Source organism: Sorex araneus, chromosome 5 (genome assembly GCF_027595985.1).
Source record: "Sorex araneus isolate mSorAra2 chromosome 5, mSorAra2.pri, whole genome shotgun sequence".
NCBI classification, from domain to species: Eukaryota; Metazoa; Chordata; class Mammalia; order Eulipotyphla; family Soricidae; genus Sorex; species Sorex araneus.
In genome coordinates, this window is record NC_073306.1 from 174890952 (window position 1) to 174912539 (window position 21588).

General features: G+C 44.6%; 1 protein-coding gene across 2 annotated transcripts in view; it reads right to left on the bottom strand.

The window, feature by feature from the left end:
• The window catches only part of ATP8A1 (ATPase phospholipid transporting 8A1), a 243383-nt gene extending 229095 nt beyond the window's left edge, over positions 1-14288 (bottom strand). The window contains exon 1 of one of the 2 annotated variants that reach the window (XM_055140932.1): positions 13991-14288. In XM_055140932.1, the coding sequence (XP_054996907.1) occupies positions 13991-14039 (49 nt within the window). In that variant the 5' untranslated portion in view covers positions 14040-14288. The remainder of the gene's footprint in view (positions 1-13990) is intronic. The other variant, XM_055140930.1, reaches the window with a different exon arrangement.
• Positions 14289-21588: the final 7300 nt, after the last annotated feature.

The following is a 21588-nucleotide window of genomic DNA, read 5'->3' on the forward strand; positions in this document are numbered from 1 at the left end:
TATCAGTGCCATCCATGAGCAGGTTTTATCATCTTGTAGATGAGCATTAATGAATGAGGCTGACAAAAGTGCTTGTAGGTGGTGGTAGGATTGGTGCTGGTATACTGGATGCCCAGAAACTCAATTATGAACAACTCTGTAAGTCACAATTCCTTAAATTAAAAAAATAATAATAATAGATTTCTTTTAAAAATGCTTGTAGGATAAATAATCTCACTGATTTCGGTGGCAGTGTGTTCGGAGGAAGACCTAGTTGAATTATAGTCTGAATGAGCTAACTTGAAATACACTGAAAAGGGGTTGGCAAGATAGTACACGGGTAAGGCACCTGCCTTTCACAAGGCTGACTTGGGTTCCATTTCCAGCACTGCCAGGAGAGACCCTTGAGCACAAAGCCAGAAGTGAGCCCTGAACACTGCGGAGTGTATCCCCCAAACAAACCTAAGAAAAACAAACTAGTAAGCAATCACAAGGGTACCTTAGTTATTATAACCTTCATTTTTAGAGTGATTTGCCCACTTTATAAAATAAAATGAGGGACTAGAATGATTAAACAGGGGGCTCCAGTACTTGCCTTGCACCCCACTGACCCTAGTTCAAATCCCCAGTACCACCCGTGGCCCCAAGCTCCACCAGGGCCAGGAAGAGCCCCTGAGCACCACTGAGACCCACCTCCCCTCCAAATAAAAATGAAATATCAGGTAGACACATGACTGGTTCCAACAGACTTATTAAAAGCAACACCCAAATAACATCATTTTGCTGCTTATTTTCAGAGTGAGTCAGCCCAGCCTGATGGGCACCTGCCTCTTACCTCCATTGTGACTTTGAAGGAAAGAAAAAAAGAAATTCCTTTTTATTTTTAACCAGGTCTTAACTGTCAGAACACCCAGCGATGAAATGAGTCTACCTGCTAATTATGACTCAGCTGGAGGCAGCCGTGCTGCACACACAGAAACAAAAACTGCCCAGGGGCGGGTTAACCCAGGGACCCAGGAGAGCAGTGAGGACAGGGTATGATGCTCTCCTCTGTGGATGACAAGCAGGTCGCCATCTGGTCTGTCAAATATCTAATAAGCAAGCTGGAAACGCAGGAAGCCAGGAAGGAGTGCTGGAGAAAATGCTTCCTAGTTCCCCAGAGGCCCTTAAGAAGGGTGTGGTGTTGGGGTGGTGTGTGGACATCTGTGGGCAGGACGAAGGACCCCAACTGGACTGGTTAGACAGGACAGTTCAAAGGAGACTCCTGCATGAAAGCAAGGGAGGCCTTCAGTTGCCAACCTGTGGCTGAGAGGGAGGGAAGAAAGCCCCATTAAGCAGATTAAACCAGGCCTTGAGAATGACTTAAAAGACCCAGCAGTGCACGCAGTGACTTTAAAGTCGTAGCACCTAACTTAACACCACTGACCAAGCAAGTGGAAACAAACATAAACAAATGGAGCTACATTAAACTAAGAAGCGTCTGCACTTCAAAAGAAACAGTGACCAAAATACAGAGAGAGCCCATGGAATGGGAAAAATTATTTACCCAATACCCATTAGATAAGTGGTTAATATCCAGGATATATAAGACATTAGTAGAACTGTACAAGAAAAAACCTCCAACCCCATCAAAATGGGGAGAAGAAATGAACAGAAACTTCCTAAAAAAAAAAAAATACAAACAACCAAAAGGCATTTGAAAAAAATGCTCTACATCCCTAATTATCAGGGAGATGCAAGTCAAAACAACAATGAGATATCATGTCACACCACAGAGACTGGCACACATCAAAAAGAACAACCAGTGCTGGTGCGAATGTGAGGAGAAAGGGACTCTCTCATTGTTTGGTGGGAATGCCGACTGGTCCAGGCTTTTTGGAAAATAATATGGGCATTCCTCCAAAAACTAGAAATTGAGCTCCCATATGACCCAGCAATATCACTTCTGGGAATATATCCCGAGGGTGCAAAAAAGCACAGTAGAAATAACATCTGTACCTATATGTTCATTGCAGCACTGTTCACAATAGCTAGAATCTGGAAACAACCCGAGTGCCTGAGAACAGAGGACTGGTTGAAGAAACTATGGTACATCTACACAATAAGATACTATGCAGCTGTTAGGAGAGATGATGTCATGAAATTTGCTTATAAGTGGATTGACAATGGAGAGTATCATGCTAAGTGAAAAGAGCCAGAAAGAGAGAGACAGACATAGAAGGACTGCACTCATTTGTGGACTATCACTGTCATCCCGTTGCTCATCGATTTGTTTGAGTAGGCACCAGTAACGTCTCTCATTGAGAGACTTATTGTTACTGTTTTTTGGCATGTGGACTATAAAACAACATAATATGAGACTGACACCCAATGACAGTAGCCACAAGGGGCAGGAAGATTGCTCCATGGTGGGAAGTCTGCCTCATGTGCTAGGGGAGAAGGCAGCTGTGAACAGATGGGATCACTGAGTCAATGGATCACTCAGGATGGGAGATGTGTGCTGACAGTAGATAAAGGACAAAACATGATGGCCTCTCATATCTGTACTGCAAACCATAGTGACCAGAAGTAGAGAGAGAGAGTAAGAAGGAAATTGTCTGCCATAGAGTCAGGGGGTGGGGGGTAGGGGGGGGTGGGGGAAGGGATACTGGGGACATTGGTGGTAGAAAATGTACACTGGTGGAGGGATGGGTGTTTGATCATTGTATGACTGAAACTCAATCATGAAAGCTTTGTAACTGTGTCTCACATTGATTCAATAAAAATTAATTATTTAATTAATTAAAGCCATAGAGCCTATAGGTGTGTGACAATGCTGTCAGCCCTGCGCCATTCATAGGAAGAATAGGAATATGCCAGGATGAGGGTACACTGAATGGATGTTCCAAGAAGTTTCATTTAACCTTCTAATCAAATTCACCCAGGGCACAAAGAGTCTTTTAATACCCTTGGGCCTTCAGATGCCGCCACCACCACTAATTACAACCAGATCAGCCCCTTAGATCTGCTGGCAGAGCTGTGGCCAGGACTCAGCACACTGGCAAGGGCCTCTGGAGAGAACAAGAAAACGTTGATACACTTCAAAGCCACTGCAGCATCTGAAAAGTGTAGCATCCAACACCGGGGCAGTTTGATTTCTATCTCCACTGCTCACCCGAGGCAGCTGCAAGTAGCATTGGCCTTGCAGCTGCTTTAGCGGGAGGGCTTGCATCTCATTTGCCCATTCTGAAGAATGAGCTGCGGTGTGGAGCAGCCATGACAGCCAAAAGAGCATGATGAAGACACGAAAGACTGTTCCTACCAACCTCACTCACGGTGCACAAAATCCAGGGAGAGAATCCCCAAGCCCACACAGACGAAAGCATGATTCCTTGAGATCTGTAAACCACAGCAATGGGGAAGAGACGCCAGAGCTGATGAAGGGTGAGAAGGATGGAAAGCGTCATTCTAGCATAAACACAATGCTCCTTTGGAGAGAATAAGAGACATACACACAAATTTTGGCACTGGTGTATCCTCCTGGTTTTGGTTTTTTTTTTTTTTTCTGAGATACAACAAAGTTTCCAGCCCTTGGTTGCTGTGGCATCATCTTTTGGATCCCAGAGCCTCAGAGAGCTGTCTTTCCTCAGTGTCTCTTTCTTTCAAACGTATATATCCTCACCAGCAACAAATCTGTTAGATCTGCCTCCAATGACACCATGAAAGACCCCTGTCATCACAGCCAGTGCCACCTAAGCACATCTCTCCTTCATTCAACTCCCATTCCCAAGAATCAGATCTCCCAGGGGTTGAATACTGAAAGCTCCTTGGGAGATCCTACCCTGTGGCCCGACTGGGTCTATGCTCCATTCAACACTCAGATTATTTATGGGTAAAGGTTATTATTCATTTTCCAAAAGACACCAGGATTCTCAGAGAGATGAAGTGACTTGCACACGGCCACGCGGCCTGGCAACATCACAAGTTGTATATCACATTGGGCCCGTGAGGAACCGCAAGGGCCTCATTTAATTTTCTCTCCAGTCAATTCCTTACAAGGCATCTCTTCGATGCCATTGAGAGTGGCAGTAGCACTGAATGAGCAGGCATTCAAGTTTTGTCACAAAATATTTCTTTTGGAGGCTGCTACGTTAGGTAGTCTGGTATCAAACAGACTGAAAATATACACAGAAAGAGTAAAGGTGGTGATTGTAGAGACAGCTCAAAGGGCTGGAGTGCAGGCTTTCATGTGCAAGGTTGATCTCCAGCACCTCCGGGCCCTCTGAGCACAGCAGGGTGTGACTCTGCAGACTCCTGACCCTAGTGGCCCCCCCTCCGCCCGCTCCACAGGACCCGATGGCACCATATCTTTAGGCCTAGCACTGAGCAATCCAGCTTGTTTGGCCAAATATTTCCATGAGTGGCCCTCAAGTCCCTGAGCACTGTTTGGGAGAATTCCTTCTTCCTAAAAGACAATAATTCTATTATTTTCTGTCAATTAAAATCTTTATTTTGTTTTCATTTTTGTTTTTGTTTTTTTGCCACTTTCAGCTGTGCTTGGGGCTTACCCCTCTCTCTGTGCTGAAGGATCATTCCTGGTAGGATTCAGGGACCTTAGGTGGTTTTGTGGATTGGGACAGGGTCAGTCGTGTGCAAGAAAAACAGCCTACCCAGATGTAATATGTCTCTGGTTTCAGTGAAAAAAAATTAACAATAATTCTCACTAAACATATGAAAAGTGTCTAACATAAAGAAAATAATCATTTACACTGAAAACTGTGGTACTCAGAACTTAATGAAAATATTCAGGAGAGCAGATCCCCAGCCCTAAGGATGAGTTCCACAGGGAAAGAAACTAATAAGATCAAGAGTCAACTTTGGGGCACCTGGGGAAATTAGAGGTTCCTTTCTCTCCTGTGCCAATTATATGCACTCGGAAGTCAACAAAAGGCCAACGCATGTAATCATTCCTTCACTTAACTTTAAACAAAAAGCCCAGAGCAAGTAGCCATCTGGGGTTAAATGAAAGCCAATGCTTCACAACCTCCCTGCCATCCCAGGCCAAATCCTGGTTTGTGAAAAGATGTCACATTACACTACAGAGTATGTCACATTCGCATTCAAAATGGAAAGCCTGCTTGCAGAAACCAAAAGGACAGAAGAAACTAAACTCACAAACCTGCCACCTGAAGCCTAGACGGAGAATCTGAAGTGCCTCCAGAAAACAGGACCAGGAGTAACCCCTAAGTGCCATGGTGTATGGCTCCCAACTAAACAGAAAAGATCTAAGGGCCCACCCACACCTCTAGAAATTATTCCCCTGCTGGAGCGATAGTGCAGCGGGTAGGGCGTTCGCCTTGCATGCTGGCAAACCCGGGTTCGATTCCTCTGTCCCTCTTGGAGAGCCCAGCAAGCTACTGAGACTATCTCGCCTGCACAGCAGAGCCTGGCAAGCTACCTGTGGCGTATTCAAAATGCCAAAAACAGTAACAAGTCTCACAAAGGAGATGTTACTAGTGCCCACTCAAGCAAATCGGTGAGCAATGGGATGATGGTGATACAGTGATACAGTAAATTATTACACACTAATATAAAGATACTAAGCTGCTGCCATCAGACTCCAGATCCAGGCATTCAGAAATTCACTACTGAGCTAAGACTACCACGTACGGGGCACTACCCCAAGCACTGGGGATATAAGTGTCAAAGGACAAAGTTTCTTACCATGGGTAAAAAGTGATCAAAAGAAAAAAATTTCCAGTGATAAAATATGTTCTCAGGGTATAATGCACAGGATGGTGACTATAATTAATACTGTCTATTGAAATTTGCTGAAATCTAAAAAGTTCTCGTCACGAGGAAAATTTTATTATCCTTCTGCAGCACATACCTATTATATCATTGTTCTGTACACTTCGGAGTAATAAAATGATTTGTGTTAGTTCTAGCTCCATAAAACTAGAAAGTACATTTTTAAAAACCCATCCTTTGTGAAGTTTGCATGAATATTCATAAGAAGGATGTGCATAGAATACTAAGTGGAAAAACGATTTAAAATAGCAGTATATGATCTCATTTCTCTTAACAAATAAATATATGTCACTTTTCCTAGAAAACATTTGGATGGGTGGATATTAAAATGCTAATAGCAGTTATATTTGGATGACCTATATTTTGTTTGTTCGGGGGCCACGCCTGACAATGCTCAGGGCTTACTCCTGGTGGGCTTGGAAACCGAAGTGGTCTGTGTGCAAGGTATGCGCTCTATAGGCAGTACTGACACGCCAGCCCTAGATTGGGAGTAGTTTTTAACATCTTCTTGAGTTTGCGGTGTGAGTTTTTCTGCGGTGTGAGTTTCTCCAACGAGCAGGTGTTTCTTCATGCTTAAGACAACCCAGGTAAGATCTTCCATGAAAAGGGAATGGAAGAGTGATCCATTGATCAGGCAAACTTCAGGTCGGGGTTAACTATGTGGCAGGCAAAGCTTATGTACAGAACAGAGTAGTGATGAACAGAACACCCCCAAATCCCTCCGGTGGTGCTGGAGCTCCAATAACAGGGTATTGAGTAGGTTGGAGAATCTAATCTAAGATTCCCATTTCATTCAACCATTAGTAGATACCTACCACATGTCAGGGTCCTAAGTCAGAGCAATGTACAATGCATCAGTCAACAAAATACAAACATCTCTGCCTCCACGGAGCTTACTCTGCAGGGAAGCAGAGCACAGAACATTCTCTGGAAAGAGTGACGACGAAAACTTGACTTTTTTTATTTTCTATTTTTTTTTTAATAAAGGCACTATGCTTTAAAAAGTTTTTCAAAGTTAAATTTTAGACTCTTAGTGTTCCAGCCTCAGTGCCACCACCTGTGTCAACTTCCCTCCACCAGTGTCCCCAAGTTCCCTCCCATCCCCACCCTCACCCCAGCCTGTTCTTTTTTGTTTTGTTCAGTTTTGGTTTGGTTTTTGGTTTTGATTGGAGGTCACTCTTGGCAATGCTCGGGGGTTACTCCTGGCTCTGCACTTAGGAAACACTCCAAGAAATGCATAAAATATGGGGTGCCGGGGATCGAACCCGGGTTGGTCACATGCAAGTACTGTCTCTCTGGCCCCCCAGCCTGCCTTCTTGACAGGCACATTTTAAGTTTGGTTGTTAGACTTTGGATCTCTGGGGTTTGAATATATAGCTCCTCTCTATCACCTTCTCTCTATCACCAATGTACCTAAGTTCCTTGATCTTTGCCCATTGTTATTTCCCATCAACTTCTTGCTACCTGCCTCAACTTTTTTCCCTCTTTGTTCTTCACCTTCCTATATTCTGGAGTCCAGGGTGACTGAGTTATCCTCCTTTCAATCCTTCCTAATGCAACTATATTACTGAACCCAGGCAGAAAACATTTTAACAAGCTTCAATAGTATAAACTGACCTCTGCAAACTTTCCTCTGTTCCTGATGTTCTCAAAGGTTTCACTATTTCGAAATGATACAATGGTTATAATGGGGGTGGGGCATGCATGTGGTACTGTTGATTAGGAAACTTGAGAAATAGATCTGCCACATTCAGTATCTCTTGAACTGCACAAAGAAAGAAAAGGCCATGATTAGGGGATTTTCAACACTGATTACAGGAAGTATCACAACCCCTGTCCCACAGAACAATGTCCAAAATAAATATTTGAATAGCCTCCGTATTTCCTTTGGGGAATCCCTCATTCAGTACACCCTTTTTTGGTTACTGCTTCATTCGTCATACTGTTCTAGCTCACCCGCTAATAAGCTGCATACAGCAGGTGCAAAATGTATGCTTTTATTTCAGATCTGTCCTCAGAGAGTCATTTGATTTAGGGTAAAAGTGAAGAGGAGCAAAATTCTTAGCTTTCTTAGCTTCATCTAATCCTGCTTTCTAATAAATGTGCCTACTATGAGGATATTAGATAGTATCTCTGAACTTAAGATTCCCAGTAGACTTTTCTTTTTTTAACCATATCTGACCTCTAAATTTCTAAGAATTCCCACAAGCTGGCCATTTGGATATACCCCAATTGCTTCAAAACCTGACTTAATGTTCCTTGTATCGACTTTCCTTCTCAGTTCTCTGATCTCTCCATAGATTTTTCCACCAATCAATCAGGTTCAAGACCATAAAGCAGAGTGCCTTCAAATGTATTTTCACCACCAGAACATTTTGCAGGTTTATTAAGAATGCAGAGCCCCAGCACCCCTCTCCGCCATCCCACCAAACATGTGCTGAACAGCAAAGTCACATGCCAGTTCAGGAAATTAGTTTTTAATGAGCAATACCTGGGTCGTATATGGGACCGCTGCTTGAGCATCTCCTTTCATTTTGGTTTGCCTGCTGCTTTCTGCTCATTGCATCACAAAATCCTAGGATGTGACATCTCCGACCTCACTTCCTCATTCTCCTCGCTGTTTTTTGCACACTCTTGACTTTGTCTTGCATGGGAACCTTTGCTTTGGCTGTTTCCCTGCCTGAACACTTTCCCACCAGACTATTCCCTCTTCCATCTCCTTGCAAACTTGTCACTGAGGACAAGTATAACCAAGTGATTTAAAATTGCAACCCATCTACCAGGATTATGAATGGTAACTTCCCTTTACTTTCCCCCTATTTTAAAAATTATTTTATTTTATTTTTTATTTATTGAATCAGCGTGAGAACAGTTATAAAGCTTTCAAGTTTAAGTCTCGGTCATACAATGATCAAACACCCATCCCTTCACCAGTGCACAATTTCCACCACCAAGAACCCCAGTATACCTCCCATCCACCCCTCCCCTGCCTGTGTGCAGATGATTTCCACTTGACTCTCTCTCTACTTTGATTACATTCAATATTTCGACAAAAGATCCACCATTATTATTTGGAATTTTCCCCTAACAATCAGACCTGCCAAAAAGGCATCATTAGATCATTTGTTTTCTATTGCTGATTATGAAGCGCATATGATGTCACGTGACAGGATTTCTAATATTTTAGTAATTAAGTCTGGAGGGATTTCTGCTAAAAGCCGCTGGGTTCCAAGATTGGTTTGTGTGCCTCTGGGATCATGGCCATTCAGGAGCCGGAGGAGCCGTTTGTGGGCGGCAACTCAGGGTCTCGTTGGGGCGGGGAGGAGGGCCCCCTATTTCTTGCAATTGCTCTACCTCCTCCCTGGAAGAGAGGCACCCTTGGCCAGGCTTCTTCTTTTCCATGCAGTGGCAGACACCAGGTACATGGAAGGGAATTACCTATGTCATCAGGAAGGGGTTTAAACAATTTACCCAGACATCTCTCTGATTCCAGCTTCCCCATTCTCAGTGCTCCTTGAGGACTTGGTATTCATTTGTGGATATTACCTGGTGGCACTCAGAAGCTAATTCTAGCGTTGCTTAGAGGGAAGAGGGGTCACTCCTAGTGGTACCCAGGGGACAAAGTGGTGTCAATAACCAAACACAGGTATCCCACATCCAAAGAAGGTGCTCCAGCTTATCCAGTTTTCTCTCTAGACTTTAGGCCTTTATCATATTTTCATTAAATTATTTTTATAATAGACTCTGTCTACAATGTCATTCCCTCCCTCCACACTACTTTATTACTTCCGAACACATCCTCTTTTTAATAAAGGAAAACTAGACATTGCATCATTATGTAAATTTCAGGAGTATTTCACTATAAATCAAAACCGTACATGTCACACTCAGTTTTACGTGTTTTTTTTTTGGTGGCAGGTGTGCATGGTACATATTGATGGTACATGACAAGGTCGGGCCCCTAACCTTAGGAGGTCTGGTATGGACACTTGAAGTCAGGAGATTCTCAGTGTGTTGGACGAGTGGGGAGGCCAACAGCAGAGGGCCTCTCTCTTCCTTTTAGGGCTATCACTGGGGTTGGTGGTCCTGGGGTTCTTATTCCTTGGAGGCCATGAAGACCATGAGGTCCACTACCCTGTGGCTGTCCCCAAACTCACTGTCATATCAGGAAAGGGGCTTGGCGAAGGGTCCTTAAGGGCAATGCCAGCCCCAGTGGCCAAGGTGAAGGAATAGGTGTCACTGTTAAAGTCGCAGGAGACAACTTGGTTCTCAGACTTCATTTTTTTTCTTTTTGGGTCACACCTGGCAATGCACAGAGGTTACTCCTGGCTCTGCACTCAGGAATTACTCCTGGCGGTGCTCAGGGGACCATATGGGATGCTGGGAATCGAACCTGGGTTGGCCGCGTGCAAGGCATATGCCTTACCTGCTGTGCTATTGCTCCAGCCCCAGGGCTGGAAATCTTTTTTTTTGGGGGGGGGACCTGTCGATGCACAGGGGTTACTCCTGACTCTGTACTCAGGAATTACCCCTGGCAGTGCTCAAGGGACCATATGGGATGCTGGGAATGGAACCCGGGTCAGCTGCGTGCAAGGCAAACACCCTACCAGCTATGCTATTGCTCCCAGCCCCATCTCAGACTTCATTTAACTATAAATTTAACCCCTTCTAGGCAAGTTATTCACTTCCCTTTCCTCTTTTCTGTCAACTATTAATTTGATCTTACATGTCTAAAAGTTTAGTTATATTTTAAAGCATCCCTTTGTTTCCTTGTATAGCACGTGTGAGTGCAATCTTGGGCTGTTGTGCTTCACAGCTTGACCTAAGACAGTTCCTTGGTAATATCACACCCTAATAATGGTTTGGCTCCTAACTGAACCCCTGAAAAATATTATACACTGGTGGTATGTTTGAATGGGAAATTGTGTTAATGAGCCTTCAGATCCTCTTTGAGTAGTTCATTCTACATCCCAAGGATTGATCTTGGCAGAGAGAACGTCCTGTAGTATAGCAGTATTTCACCTACGCATATTGACATCCTGTTCCTTCAAGTTTTCTTCTGCTCCTCACCAATTTCCTTAAGAACGATCAAAGAAGCTGTGCTCACTTTCACCCTTTTTCCAACTGGTTGCTCCCTACCGTCAATGCTCTCCAACTACTGAAACACACGGCGATGCCTCTTCAAACTACCCCTCAGGCCCGCAAACCAGCATTAGCAGCATTAACTGGGAACATCTCCAAGCCCACTGCAGCTCCGCATGCAGACCTGCTGATTTAGACTCTGCATTTAACAAGATCCTCAGGGGCTTCGTGAGCACCTTAAAGTTTACGAAGCCCTTCGTGAGCATTCATCTCAAATCAGTCCTCCATCAGGGCCTGCATGCTTTAGGTCATGTCATACCATGGGACCTGTGTCACCCACAGCAAGCACAGTGCGTAATTAATAACAACTCCTTTGAGACTAGTTACTGTTCTTTATTTCATGTAAGTCCTGTGCCCCAGTGTAGTTAGTTGTAAGTAACTTACATGCGAGAATGCAATATTTCTGGCCGATGTGGAAACGGGGAACATAAAACTACCTGAACCATTTCTTGAGAGAGAGAGAGAGAGAGAGAGAGAGAGAGAGAGAGAGAGAGAGAGAGAGAGAGAGAGAGGAGAGAGAGAGAGAGGAGAGAGAGAGAGAGAGAGAGATCAGAAACTATTCTAGCACCAGTGGGGAACCAGAATGCGAAAAGGCAGGGAAGGCGGTGCTCCATCCCAAGATCCGGCTCTGCCTCATTCCCTCCATCCAGTCCATTGTCTCTCAGGGTCAGAGTTTCTGCTTCTTCCTATCAGCATCTGTAAGACTGCAAACAGTGGACATTCCTTCCCTATCATCCTGTTCACCAGTAGCCCTTTCTGCATACATAGACAGTCTGGAAGCTCAGCGCTCCCATGGAAAAGATGAAAAAGACGTGCAAAGCACAGAGAATCTTCTGGAGCCAGACCATCAAGTCATGTGGACCTATGGACTGTCTGCTCTTGGGTCAGGAGCCCGGCCTCAGCCAATCAGCTGAGACCAAGGGGTTTGCAGTGCAAAACTCTTTAGGTAGGAGGAGCTGTCAAACCAGAATATTCCTTAGGACAGAAGAGTGTGGGCAGAGCAGGCAATGAGCCACATCACCAGCCCACGAATCAGTATTTAGGCTGTCCTGACCGCAGTCCCAGTGAAATGCTACATACAAAATAAATTGAAACTACCCCATGTAGGAGGGATGGGTCATCCACAAGCAGGCACCCCAGAGTCACTGGCACTCTGCTGGACGCAAGAGGAATACAAAGATTCCATCAGAAGCAGTCCTTATTTCTCTAGGGCTCTGCATCCAAATGTGTCACTGAACCAGCCACTCTGAAGCTCGAGCAAACACTTCAGTCTCGGTTTCTCCAATAATCACATGGACCTTTCCCAGTCTACAGGCGTGTTCCCAGGTTCCATGAGCAATGAGGAAGAAAATGTGTATGCACCCAGCAGAACCACCACCCAGGCTTGAGACCTGAATACAATTTACTCACATGTCACATAGGTTTTCCAGGGTTTTTTTTCTGCTGTTTGTTTTTTCTATCTTTTCCAATTTGGCAGAACCATCCCAACGAGGACTATTGTAATTTTATTACCTGTCTAGCTCAGTTATATGTAAAACTTGAAAAATTCGTTCATTCCACTAAGATGTGGGGCAGGGGAATATGGAAAACTATTTACTATGTATAACTTAATACCTTCATCTGTTCAACTGTGCATCTAAGATTGTCAGATCCCACGTATTTTCTTACTCTGATACAAATGACATTCCGTGTGTACTAAATTCCTGTGTGGGACACGGGTTAGATTGAACTCTTGTGTAAACCCACATCAGAGCAGTTTAATTTAATAGCCCCTAAAGGTGTAATTAGACAGTCCTAGATATTGGAGCCCGAGTCTCCATTTTTAACAGACACTCTGAAGAGGAGAAAGAACAAAATGGCCTGCCTCAAACCCCTGCAATCCTATTACCTAGATTCTGGTTTTGTTTGTTTTTTTTTTTCCTTTTCTTAAAACGCGTTCAGACCCGCCTCACATTAAAGAATGCGGTGGAAAAACAGGTGAAAATTGGAGATGATGGAAGAGACAGATTTTTTTCCCCAAAACAACCCATTCCTCACTTTGCAGGAGTCAAGGCCGCTTTGCTGGGGGGAAAAGGGAAAAAAAAATCGAGATAGATAAAATCTCGGCTCTGTGAGGATCCAAATCAAGCCATCTGAGCAAGGGGTTGGCCTCCACAGAACAGGGAAGATGCGAAAGCCGTGGACTCGTCCTCCAAAGGCTCCCTCGCCTTTAGCCTGGGGCATCTGTTGCACCGAGCTGACAAGTGCAGAGGATTCAACAGCTGGCCCAGGGTGGAGCGAAATCAACAGCTTCCACCTCGCTCAGAAAGTCATCGCAGGGCATCAAGCAAAAGAGAAAAATGAAAACCGAAACCCCAGACTCCAGCCACGGGAGGTGGAAACGCAGAGGCTGTAAAGCACGGGCCCCGCTGAGCACCCAGACCGGAGGGAGGCTGGTGCGGCTCCGTTAGAGCCCACGTTGCGGATCAAAGGATCCTGCAGCCTGGGAAAAGGCAAACCCTCTTCCTTCCGAGACGCGACGCTGGGGCTGCAAAACACCGGGGGCGCGGGGGCGGAAGGCTGGGGTAGTGATCTGGGTGCAGAGCCCGAGGTGTGTGTGTGCTAAGAGGGGAGTGAGCTGGGAGCCAGTGCTTGGTGACAGACAGAAATAGGTCCTGCGGCGGTGCAGCGGCGGGGGGACACTAATTGCAAAGGGGGGCGGAGGGGGGGGCGGAGATCCAGAAACTGGAGAGGGTGTGCGGGTAAACCGGCGGCGGGGGGGGGGGTAGCGCAGGGAGCAGCCCTCCAGGGTCAGATTGACTGGAAGAAGATGTGGTATCGGGCGTCTTTTCCCCGACACACGCCTTTGAGCGCTCGCACGGACACACACACACACACACACACACACACACACACACACACACACACACACACACACACACAGGATCCCAAGCAAGACCCGCGCTGCTGCAACCCTCCCCCCCCGCCACACACACAACACACACACGACCCCCAAGCTAGACCCGCGCTGCTGCAATCACACACACGCACGCACGCACGACCCCAAGCTAGACCCGCGCGGCTGCAGCCGGCCACTCACCCTCGGCTCGCGAGCGGATCTCCGACACGGTCCTCCGCATGGTAGGCATCGCGGCGGCCGCTGCAGGACAGTCCCCAGCCGGGACTCGGCACCTGTCACGGCGCCGCGCAGTGCCCGGCGGCCGCCGGGGCTCCGCCGCCTCCCCGGGACAGAGCTGCCGCCGCCGGGAGCGGCCCCCGCACGCCGGAGAGGAAGCGACCCCGAAAGGCAGCGGCGGTGATCGCCGAGCGGGGCGAGCTCTCCCGCCGCTGAGGAGGGGGCGGCTCTGCGAGGGGCGGAGCTCGGGGCTCGGTGCCCGCGCCCGGGTTTGTGGGGGGGGGTGTTAGGGGTGGGGATCGCCGGGGCGCGCGCACGAGCTGCGGCGGCCGCGCGGCCGGGGAGGCGGGAGAGGGGCGGGGACGAGCCGGGGGTGCCGGCCGCACCCCACCCCGACGCGGGCCGAACCATCGCGGCCACGGGGGTGGCGGATCCGCTCCCGGTCTCCTTCTTGGGGCGCCCTCACCCTACTCCCGCTTCCCTCTTTTTCTGGTCGTTGTTGGATTCCTTTCGGATTCCTTCTTCTTGGCGGGAGGAGAAGGGGTGCTTTGGCTCTAGCATCCCCCTTCGAAGCTCTGTTTCTTCGTACCCCCTAGTTTTTCATAACAATGGAGCTGCCCGAGGTCTGGATGAAAGGCTGGATCTCCCCGGGCTGGCTAGGGGCGAGATCGGGTGGGGATGCCGGGATTAAAACGCTGCAGGAGTGGGCCAAGGGGTCGCGTGTGGGCCGCCTGGCTGCATTTGTAGTCTGCCTGCACAGGGAGCAACCCTCGCGGCCCGGATCGTTCTTGTTTCTTCTCTTGGCCCACAAGCAACAGGCTCTTGAGGCGCTGCAGCTCCTCATGCCGCTGGCCTCGGAGTCCTTCTAGAAGGGACCGGCCAGCGAGTGCAGCGTTTGCATCCCTCCTCCTAGCCCGGATGCGTGCTTATTAATGGATAGACTTGGAGAGTATCAGGCTAAGTGAAATGAGTCAGAAAGAGAGGGACAGACATAGAGGGACTGCACTCATTTGTGGAGTATAGAATAACATCACATGAGGCTGACACCCCAAGGACAGTAGATGCAAGGGTCAGGAGGATTGCCCCATAGCTGGAAGCCTGCTTCATGAGTGGAGGGGAGACAGCACATGGAATAGAGAAGAGCTCACTGAGAAAGTGATAGTTGGAGGAATCAGTCGGGTTGGGAGATATGTGCTGAAAGTAGATAATGGACCAAACACTGATGACCTCTCAGTGTCTGTGTTGCAAGCCATAATGCCCAAAAGCAGAGAGAGAGTATGGGGAATATTGTCTGCCATGGAGGCAGGGGGAGGGTGGAAAAGGGGGGGTGTATACCGGGGATATTGGTGGTGGGGAATGTGCACTGGTGGAGGGATGGGTGCTTGATCACTGTGTGATTATAACCCAAACATGAAAGCTTGTAACTATCTCATAGTGATTCAATAAAATTGAAAAAAAATAAAACAAACCTGGAAATGACTGCGATTCTTGGGCCATCTGGTTCAAAGGGGGAAATTTGGGGTTTTCATTTGGTGTTTGGATTTTGCATTTGTCAAAAGGTGCAGAAAGTTGAGTGCGATTGTTTTCCCCTCAAAAAAGAGGAAAGAGGTCTCATATAGAATCCACAAATATTAAAATTTTGTTTGCCTTTTATCCTAGAGACCACCGTGACCTCCTTATCCTGTATTATAGGTAGAGATTTGTGCTGACCACATAGCAAACAATAGTCAAATAGCCATCTCATATTGCTGATTTCATCTTCAGGTTTGGCTCTAAGGGTTACAGTAGATTCTGGTGAGCTGCTGAAATAAGCAAGAAATGAACAAAATAAATTAAGAGCGATTTGCTTCTTAGTCTCTCTTCTTCTAGGACCCAATGGGAGAGGGCTTCCACGGACGCGTTTTCTTTTTAGGCACTTCCAAATGCTATAGAGAACGTCGTATGAAAAGGCCAATTGGGAAATGGCAGTTATTCACAAGAAAAGTTCTGCTAATAGCATTTTTTCTCTCTATTTGTGGTATTTCTGCAGCCTCCTGCAGGTTGCATTTACTAATCAGTGCCCTGCCCCCCACGTTAATAATACTTAAATGAATATTTATGAAGAGCCCACTCTATTTGGGTCTGGTTCAGAGGCTGCGAGAACAAAGAGAATGGACTTCTAGCATTCACCAAACAGTGCAGGGTAGAGCTTGGTCTGAAGACCAATGTTTGTTTTCTTTCAGGACGTTTTCATCCCTCTGGTCCAGCACCTCCTTGTGTAAATCAGGTTCCTCTGGCTGCATGAAAGGGCAGAGTACAATCAAGAAATAGTAAAATATTAGCTTTAAGAGTCGGTGAACAGAAAGCAGAGAAAACACAAATTCTTTATAATGAACATTTTAAGAGTTTTTTAATATATAAAAACCAGAGCCATATTTTATTCAAAACCAGTGCACCACAAATAAGAGGATTGAGATTGATCTCTAAGCAGTCCCTTTCACAATTCTGAAAAAGCCCTCAAATGAATTTAATTTCTGCTTATTTACCAACAATAATTTGCTGGAAGTTCTTGAGATTTCTTGTTTTCTAAAAAGCAACCCATTTTATGTCCCTGTGCACACCATCAACTGCTCATCATCAAAGTTGACAATGTGTCATTTTCACACAAGAAATGACAAGAGAAATGTTTTCACATAAAGAACATCGCATAATACACAGTTGTATCTCTCACAGATTATAGTATCACTTTACCCATAATGCAAGAGTATTCAAACAGACTCATGGAAATTGAATATGTTTTCATAGATTCAGAAAGCTGATTGAGGTGAAACATTTACTGCCCTGTGCTGTGTCTTCTTGATTTCAACCCCCTCTCGGATCTTCTCATCTTTCATTGTTGTGAGTGGCACAATCTGCCAGACCCTGGCAGGAAACTCTGGGTCCAGCAACATGACCTTGTCACAGAATCTGTAGTACAATACAAATGTAATCGAAGTCATTTAAAAGCCTTTATGTCCTATGACTGCTCTTCTGATGACCTTAGAAGGACAGGGGCTTATTCAAGGACAGTTTCTCCAAGGACTATGTCCTATCATCTACCATCCAAAAATATGAGGAATAAATAGTATGGCTAAGGTGCCAAGCCAGAGGGCTGGGTTACAAAGACACTTAATGCACATGTGAAATTTAACCAGAAGTGTATCAGATGGGCAACACTTAACGCCAAAGAGATAAGCAGCTACAGTCATCGAGAGGGGAAGATTCCAAGAGTTGAGATGATGAACACCTTTAAATTTGGTCTTGGAGTCTGTTGGCATGCTTGGCATTGATTAATTATTTTTAAAGGAATGTGTAAGGTGAATAAAATGTTAGAAGAGAATATGTGTCCAGGGAACAAAGAGAGTGACAGGACTACAATCAATATCTCCTTGGAAACATGTGCATTTAAATAGGGGGGTTGTATGTTATGCAAATTGGAACTTAAGAATGTTATTTAAAAATAGCAAGATCTGGAGCTGGAGCGATATTACAGCGGGTAGGGCGTTTGCCTTGCATGCGCCCGACCCGGGTTCGATCCCCGGCATCCTATATGGTCCCTTAAGCACAGCCAAAAGTAATTCCTGAGTGTAGAACCAGGAGTAACCCCTGAGCATTGCTGGGTGTGACTCAAAAAGAAAAAGAAATAAAAGAAAAGAAAATAGCAAGATCTGAGTCCACTGCAGCTGGATGGGGACATTCAATAAAGAGACTAGGTGAGGGTAGAGAATGAGCTTTATTAACAAGCCACAGGTTAAAGATTAAGGACTCATGTTCCAGAGAACTATCTTGCCTATATGGTCACAAGAAGTCACTTAGAAAAAAAGTGAAGGATGTCTCTTTTTTTTCCAGAAACAGCAGATTGCAGACCAGCAGAAATCACAGAGGTGGGTTCATTTTGTTGTGACTGATCTGGCACATGCACCCAATATTCCGGTAACTCCAAAGATGGATTTGTTTTGAAGAAGGATTCTGACCCTGTTTTGTCTTTCTTTTGTAGGTTTACTGGGGAGCAACAATAAAGGAAAACCTGGCATTCTGCACACTCTCCACAGCCAGTACCAAGAAGAGTTCTCTGGATTCATCTAGAGGTGTCAGCCTGCAAATTCTTGAGTCCAGAAAGCCAAAACAGGGCTTGCAGAACGTTTCCCTTTGACACTTATATCCTAATTACACAACATTGCCTGAGTTTGTTGTTGACTGGCTCCACCAAGGATTAAGAATCAATAATCTTTGAGAGGAGTTAGTAGGCAAATAAGGGAGAGAGTCATTTACTTAATTTCTGCTATAGTCAGAAATGCTTTGGGAACTTTGACCTGAGGTGGTTGAAGACACATCTGAGGGCATGCTTCTGATTGAGACCAAGGTATGGACAAATTGATAACTGCGCTGACATTAAACAAACACATTGAGCACTGTGCTTATTTATGTATTTATTCACAGTTCAAGTTCTTTTTTTTTTCATTTTTGGGTCACATCCAGCGATACTCAGAGGTTACTCCTGGCTATGTACTCAGGAATTACTCCTGGAAGTGCTTGGGGGACCATATGGGATGCCAGGGATAAAACCCAGGTCAGGCACGTGCAAGGCAAACGCCCTCCCCACGGTACTATTTCTCCGACCCTACAGTCCAAATTCTTATGTGCTTATCTATACTCCAAATTCTTTTGTAGAAGCTAAAATAATTGAAAAAATTAATAATGCATTTTGGATAGTCACACCTTGAATTTTAGATCCCACTTCAAATTACATCAAATGGGAAAAGTCACATTCAATGTGTTTCATCCAATGCTCCTCAGACCATCAGAAAAATACTAAAAATCACAAGACGGAAGATTGGTAAGACACTTTCTCCCAGGCACCTCATTGGCCTCTCTCTTCCTGCTTCACCCCTCCAATACTCCAGCATGTTTTCTAGTCACTTTCCCCAAATATTTTAATTCTATCCACTTCCCTTCATCTCTATTTCTGCCTCTCTTGTACAAGTCTCCATCATCACTCACCTATCATCACCTCTTCCTGTTATTTTTTGTAACCCACTCATATCAAAAGAACCATAGTGTCATTTCTTAAAAGTCTTCAGTTATTTCCGGTGGCACTTGCAATGAAACTCAAACTTGCATGATGTTGTACTTGCCAGCTCTTCAGTGTATCTCTTTCTATTTCCTCATTTGGGCAATGGCATCAGATTATTCCCATTTACCCCACCTGATAGATATTGCCTCTCATTGTCCCCATGCCAACTGACATCACATTTGCTTTATCCTATTTTCTTTGTCTAAAAAGAATGGAAAAGTATCTCATCTGCTTACTCAAGGAATTTCCTTGTTTGTGATACTGATATGAAATATAAGTCTTGCTATATCTGTCTTTTTATAATTTGTCCAACATTAAGAACAGTCTCAAATAGCACAAGGTGAATTGATATTTGTGAAATAAATGAATGGATTGGAAAAAGTATATGCTATGAATGATTAGATTCCCTAAGATGATGTGATACCTGGAAATAAGAATTACTAGCATTCAATTTGAAGGAAAAATAAGAATATATACAGGGATACAAATGAGGGTAATACTATTATCTCAGAATTATATGAAACTGTATGTAGCACATTTTCTTGGAAGAATTTGATATTACAAACATTTTGTGACTGTTACATTGACTTTTGTCAAAATTTTGTGATCAAAAATTGAAAACAAGCCAATAACAAAGAGTGGCTTAAATCTATGACCACTGAATAAACCATTTAGCATTATTCAGAATGATAAATTTGTGCTTTTCCCTCATGCCTATGATTCATGCCTCATAACTATATTACTAGTCTCATTTCAAGTGAGAAATAAGGTTTTAATTCAAGGTATATTGTCCTTAAACATTATCTTTTTCATATGCTGGGAATTTCCAACCCCCAAAAAAGAAAATCTTTTCTTCACTCAAATTGAAAATATTTAAGTTCTGTTTAAATGAAGCTAGGCTTTTAATGTATGTGTTTATATTATATGGAAAACAATAGAAATTTAAAGATTCCTCAGGACATTTAAAATAGCATTAAATCCACAAAAAACCCAGGTATGAGGGACTTGTGACTAAACACTCCAGGTTCAAAGAAACTGGGAATGGGGAATCCCCCCTCGTGTCCCCCTGTTTCCAGCAACATGCCAGTCACGTACACAAGCCACCTCCAGCTGGTACCAGATAATATCATCAGTGGCCATGATTCAGAAGGACTCATTGTCCTTCTTTCTCAGAAGAAAGCATTAAAGGACACTTCATAGTCATGCCATCAGACCCCACCCCATTCCAGATTGTTTCATTAGGGGCATCCTGGAGTGGGGCAGATGAGGCCCCTCCCCATCCCAAGGGACCCAGCCAAAGCAGCCAAAAACCTTGAGAACTCAACCACTGCCATGCTTGGGAGGGCTCTCCATATACTCAGGTCAAGCCTCACCCACGAGTAAACCTATCCCTGGACAGTGTGGCCACAAATCTCATACTTCATACCTCTCATATTCCAAGTGTAGTGCACCAAATTTGATGGAGTTTAAAGTAGAAGGCAACCAATCTTAGAGGAAAATATATTTTTACAGATATATATACACATAACACATACACACATACATATATATAAAAGCACACAAGGTTCAACCCTTAACAACATATTTGTAATCTCTTATAGACTGGCTTAATGGCCCCTGGGTGAAATACAACAATCTTCACACACTCGCCTCTAGGGAAAGTTTTATGGAGCATTTTCAGCAGCTTATTCATAACAAACAATACAAAATAAATTATTTAGATTCTGCTTTAGGGCAGGAGTTGGAGTTCGGGATGGAAACATCCAAAATATGGTGTGGGGAGCTGTAATGCTGGTGAGATTGGTGTTCAAATATTAAATGTAATCAAATATTGTGAACTAATTTATAAAAATAAAATAAAATAGTAAAAAATAAAATGAAATAATATTCAATCTATACACTATCCTTTATGTAAAGCAGTTACTGAATTGTTTCCTCAAAAAAGTAAATGACCATTTGAGGGAAAACAATCATAGTAGTGAGATCTTAAATTTATTAGTATTCTTTCAAGCTATAATAAGTGAACAGTTAAATGACAAGACCTTTATTTAAAATTTTTTCTTTCTATTTGAACTGCAACATCTAATAGCTTAGTTCTCCCTCTTGGAGAGCCTGACAAGCTACTGAGAGTTTATTGCCTGCTCGGGAGACCTGGCAAGCTCTTCGTGGTGTATTCATATCCCAAATACAGTAACAGATATGTACATATCTCTTGGAGAGCCCCAAGCTATCGAGAGTATCCTGCCCACATGGCAGAGCCTGGCAAGTACCCGTGGCATATTCGATATGCCAAAAACACTAACAATAGGTCTCATTCCCCTGACCCTGAAAAAGCCTCCAATCGTTGGGAAAGACGAGTAAGGAGGGGCTGTTAAAATTTCAGGGCTGAGTGTAATAGAGATGTTACTGGTGCCTGCTCGAGTAAATCGACGAACAATGGGATGACAGTGATAACACTGATTTGAGCTGC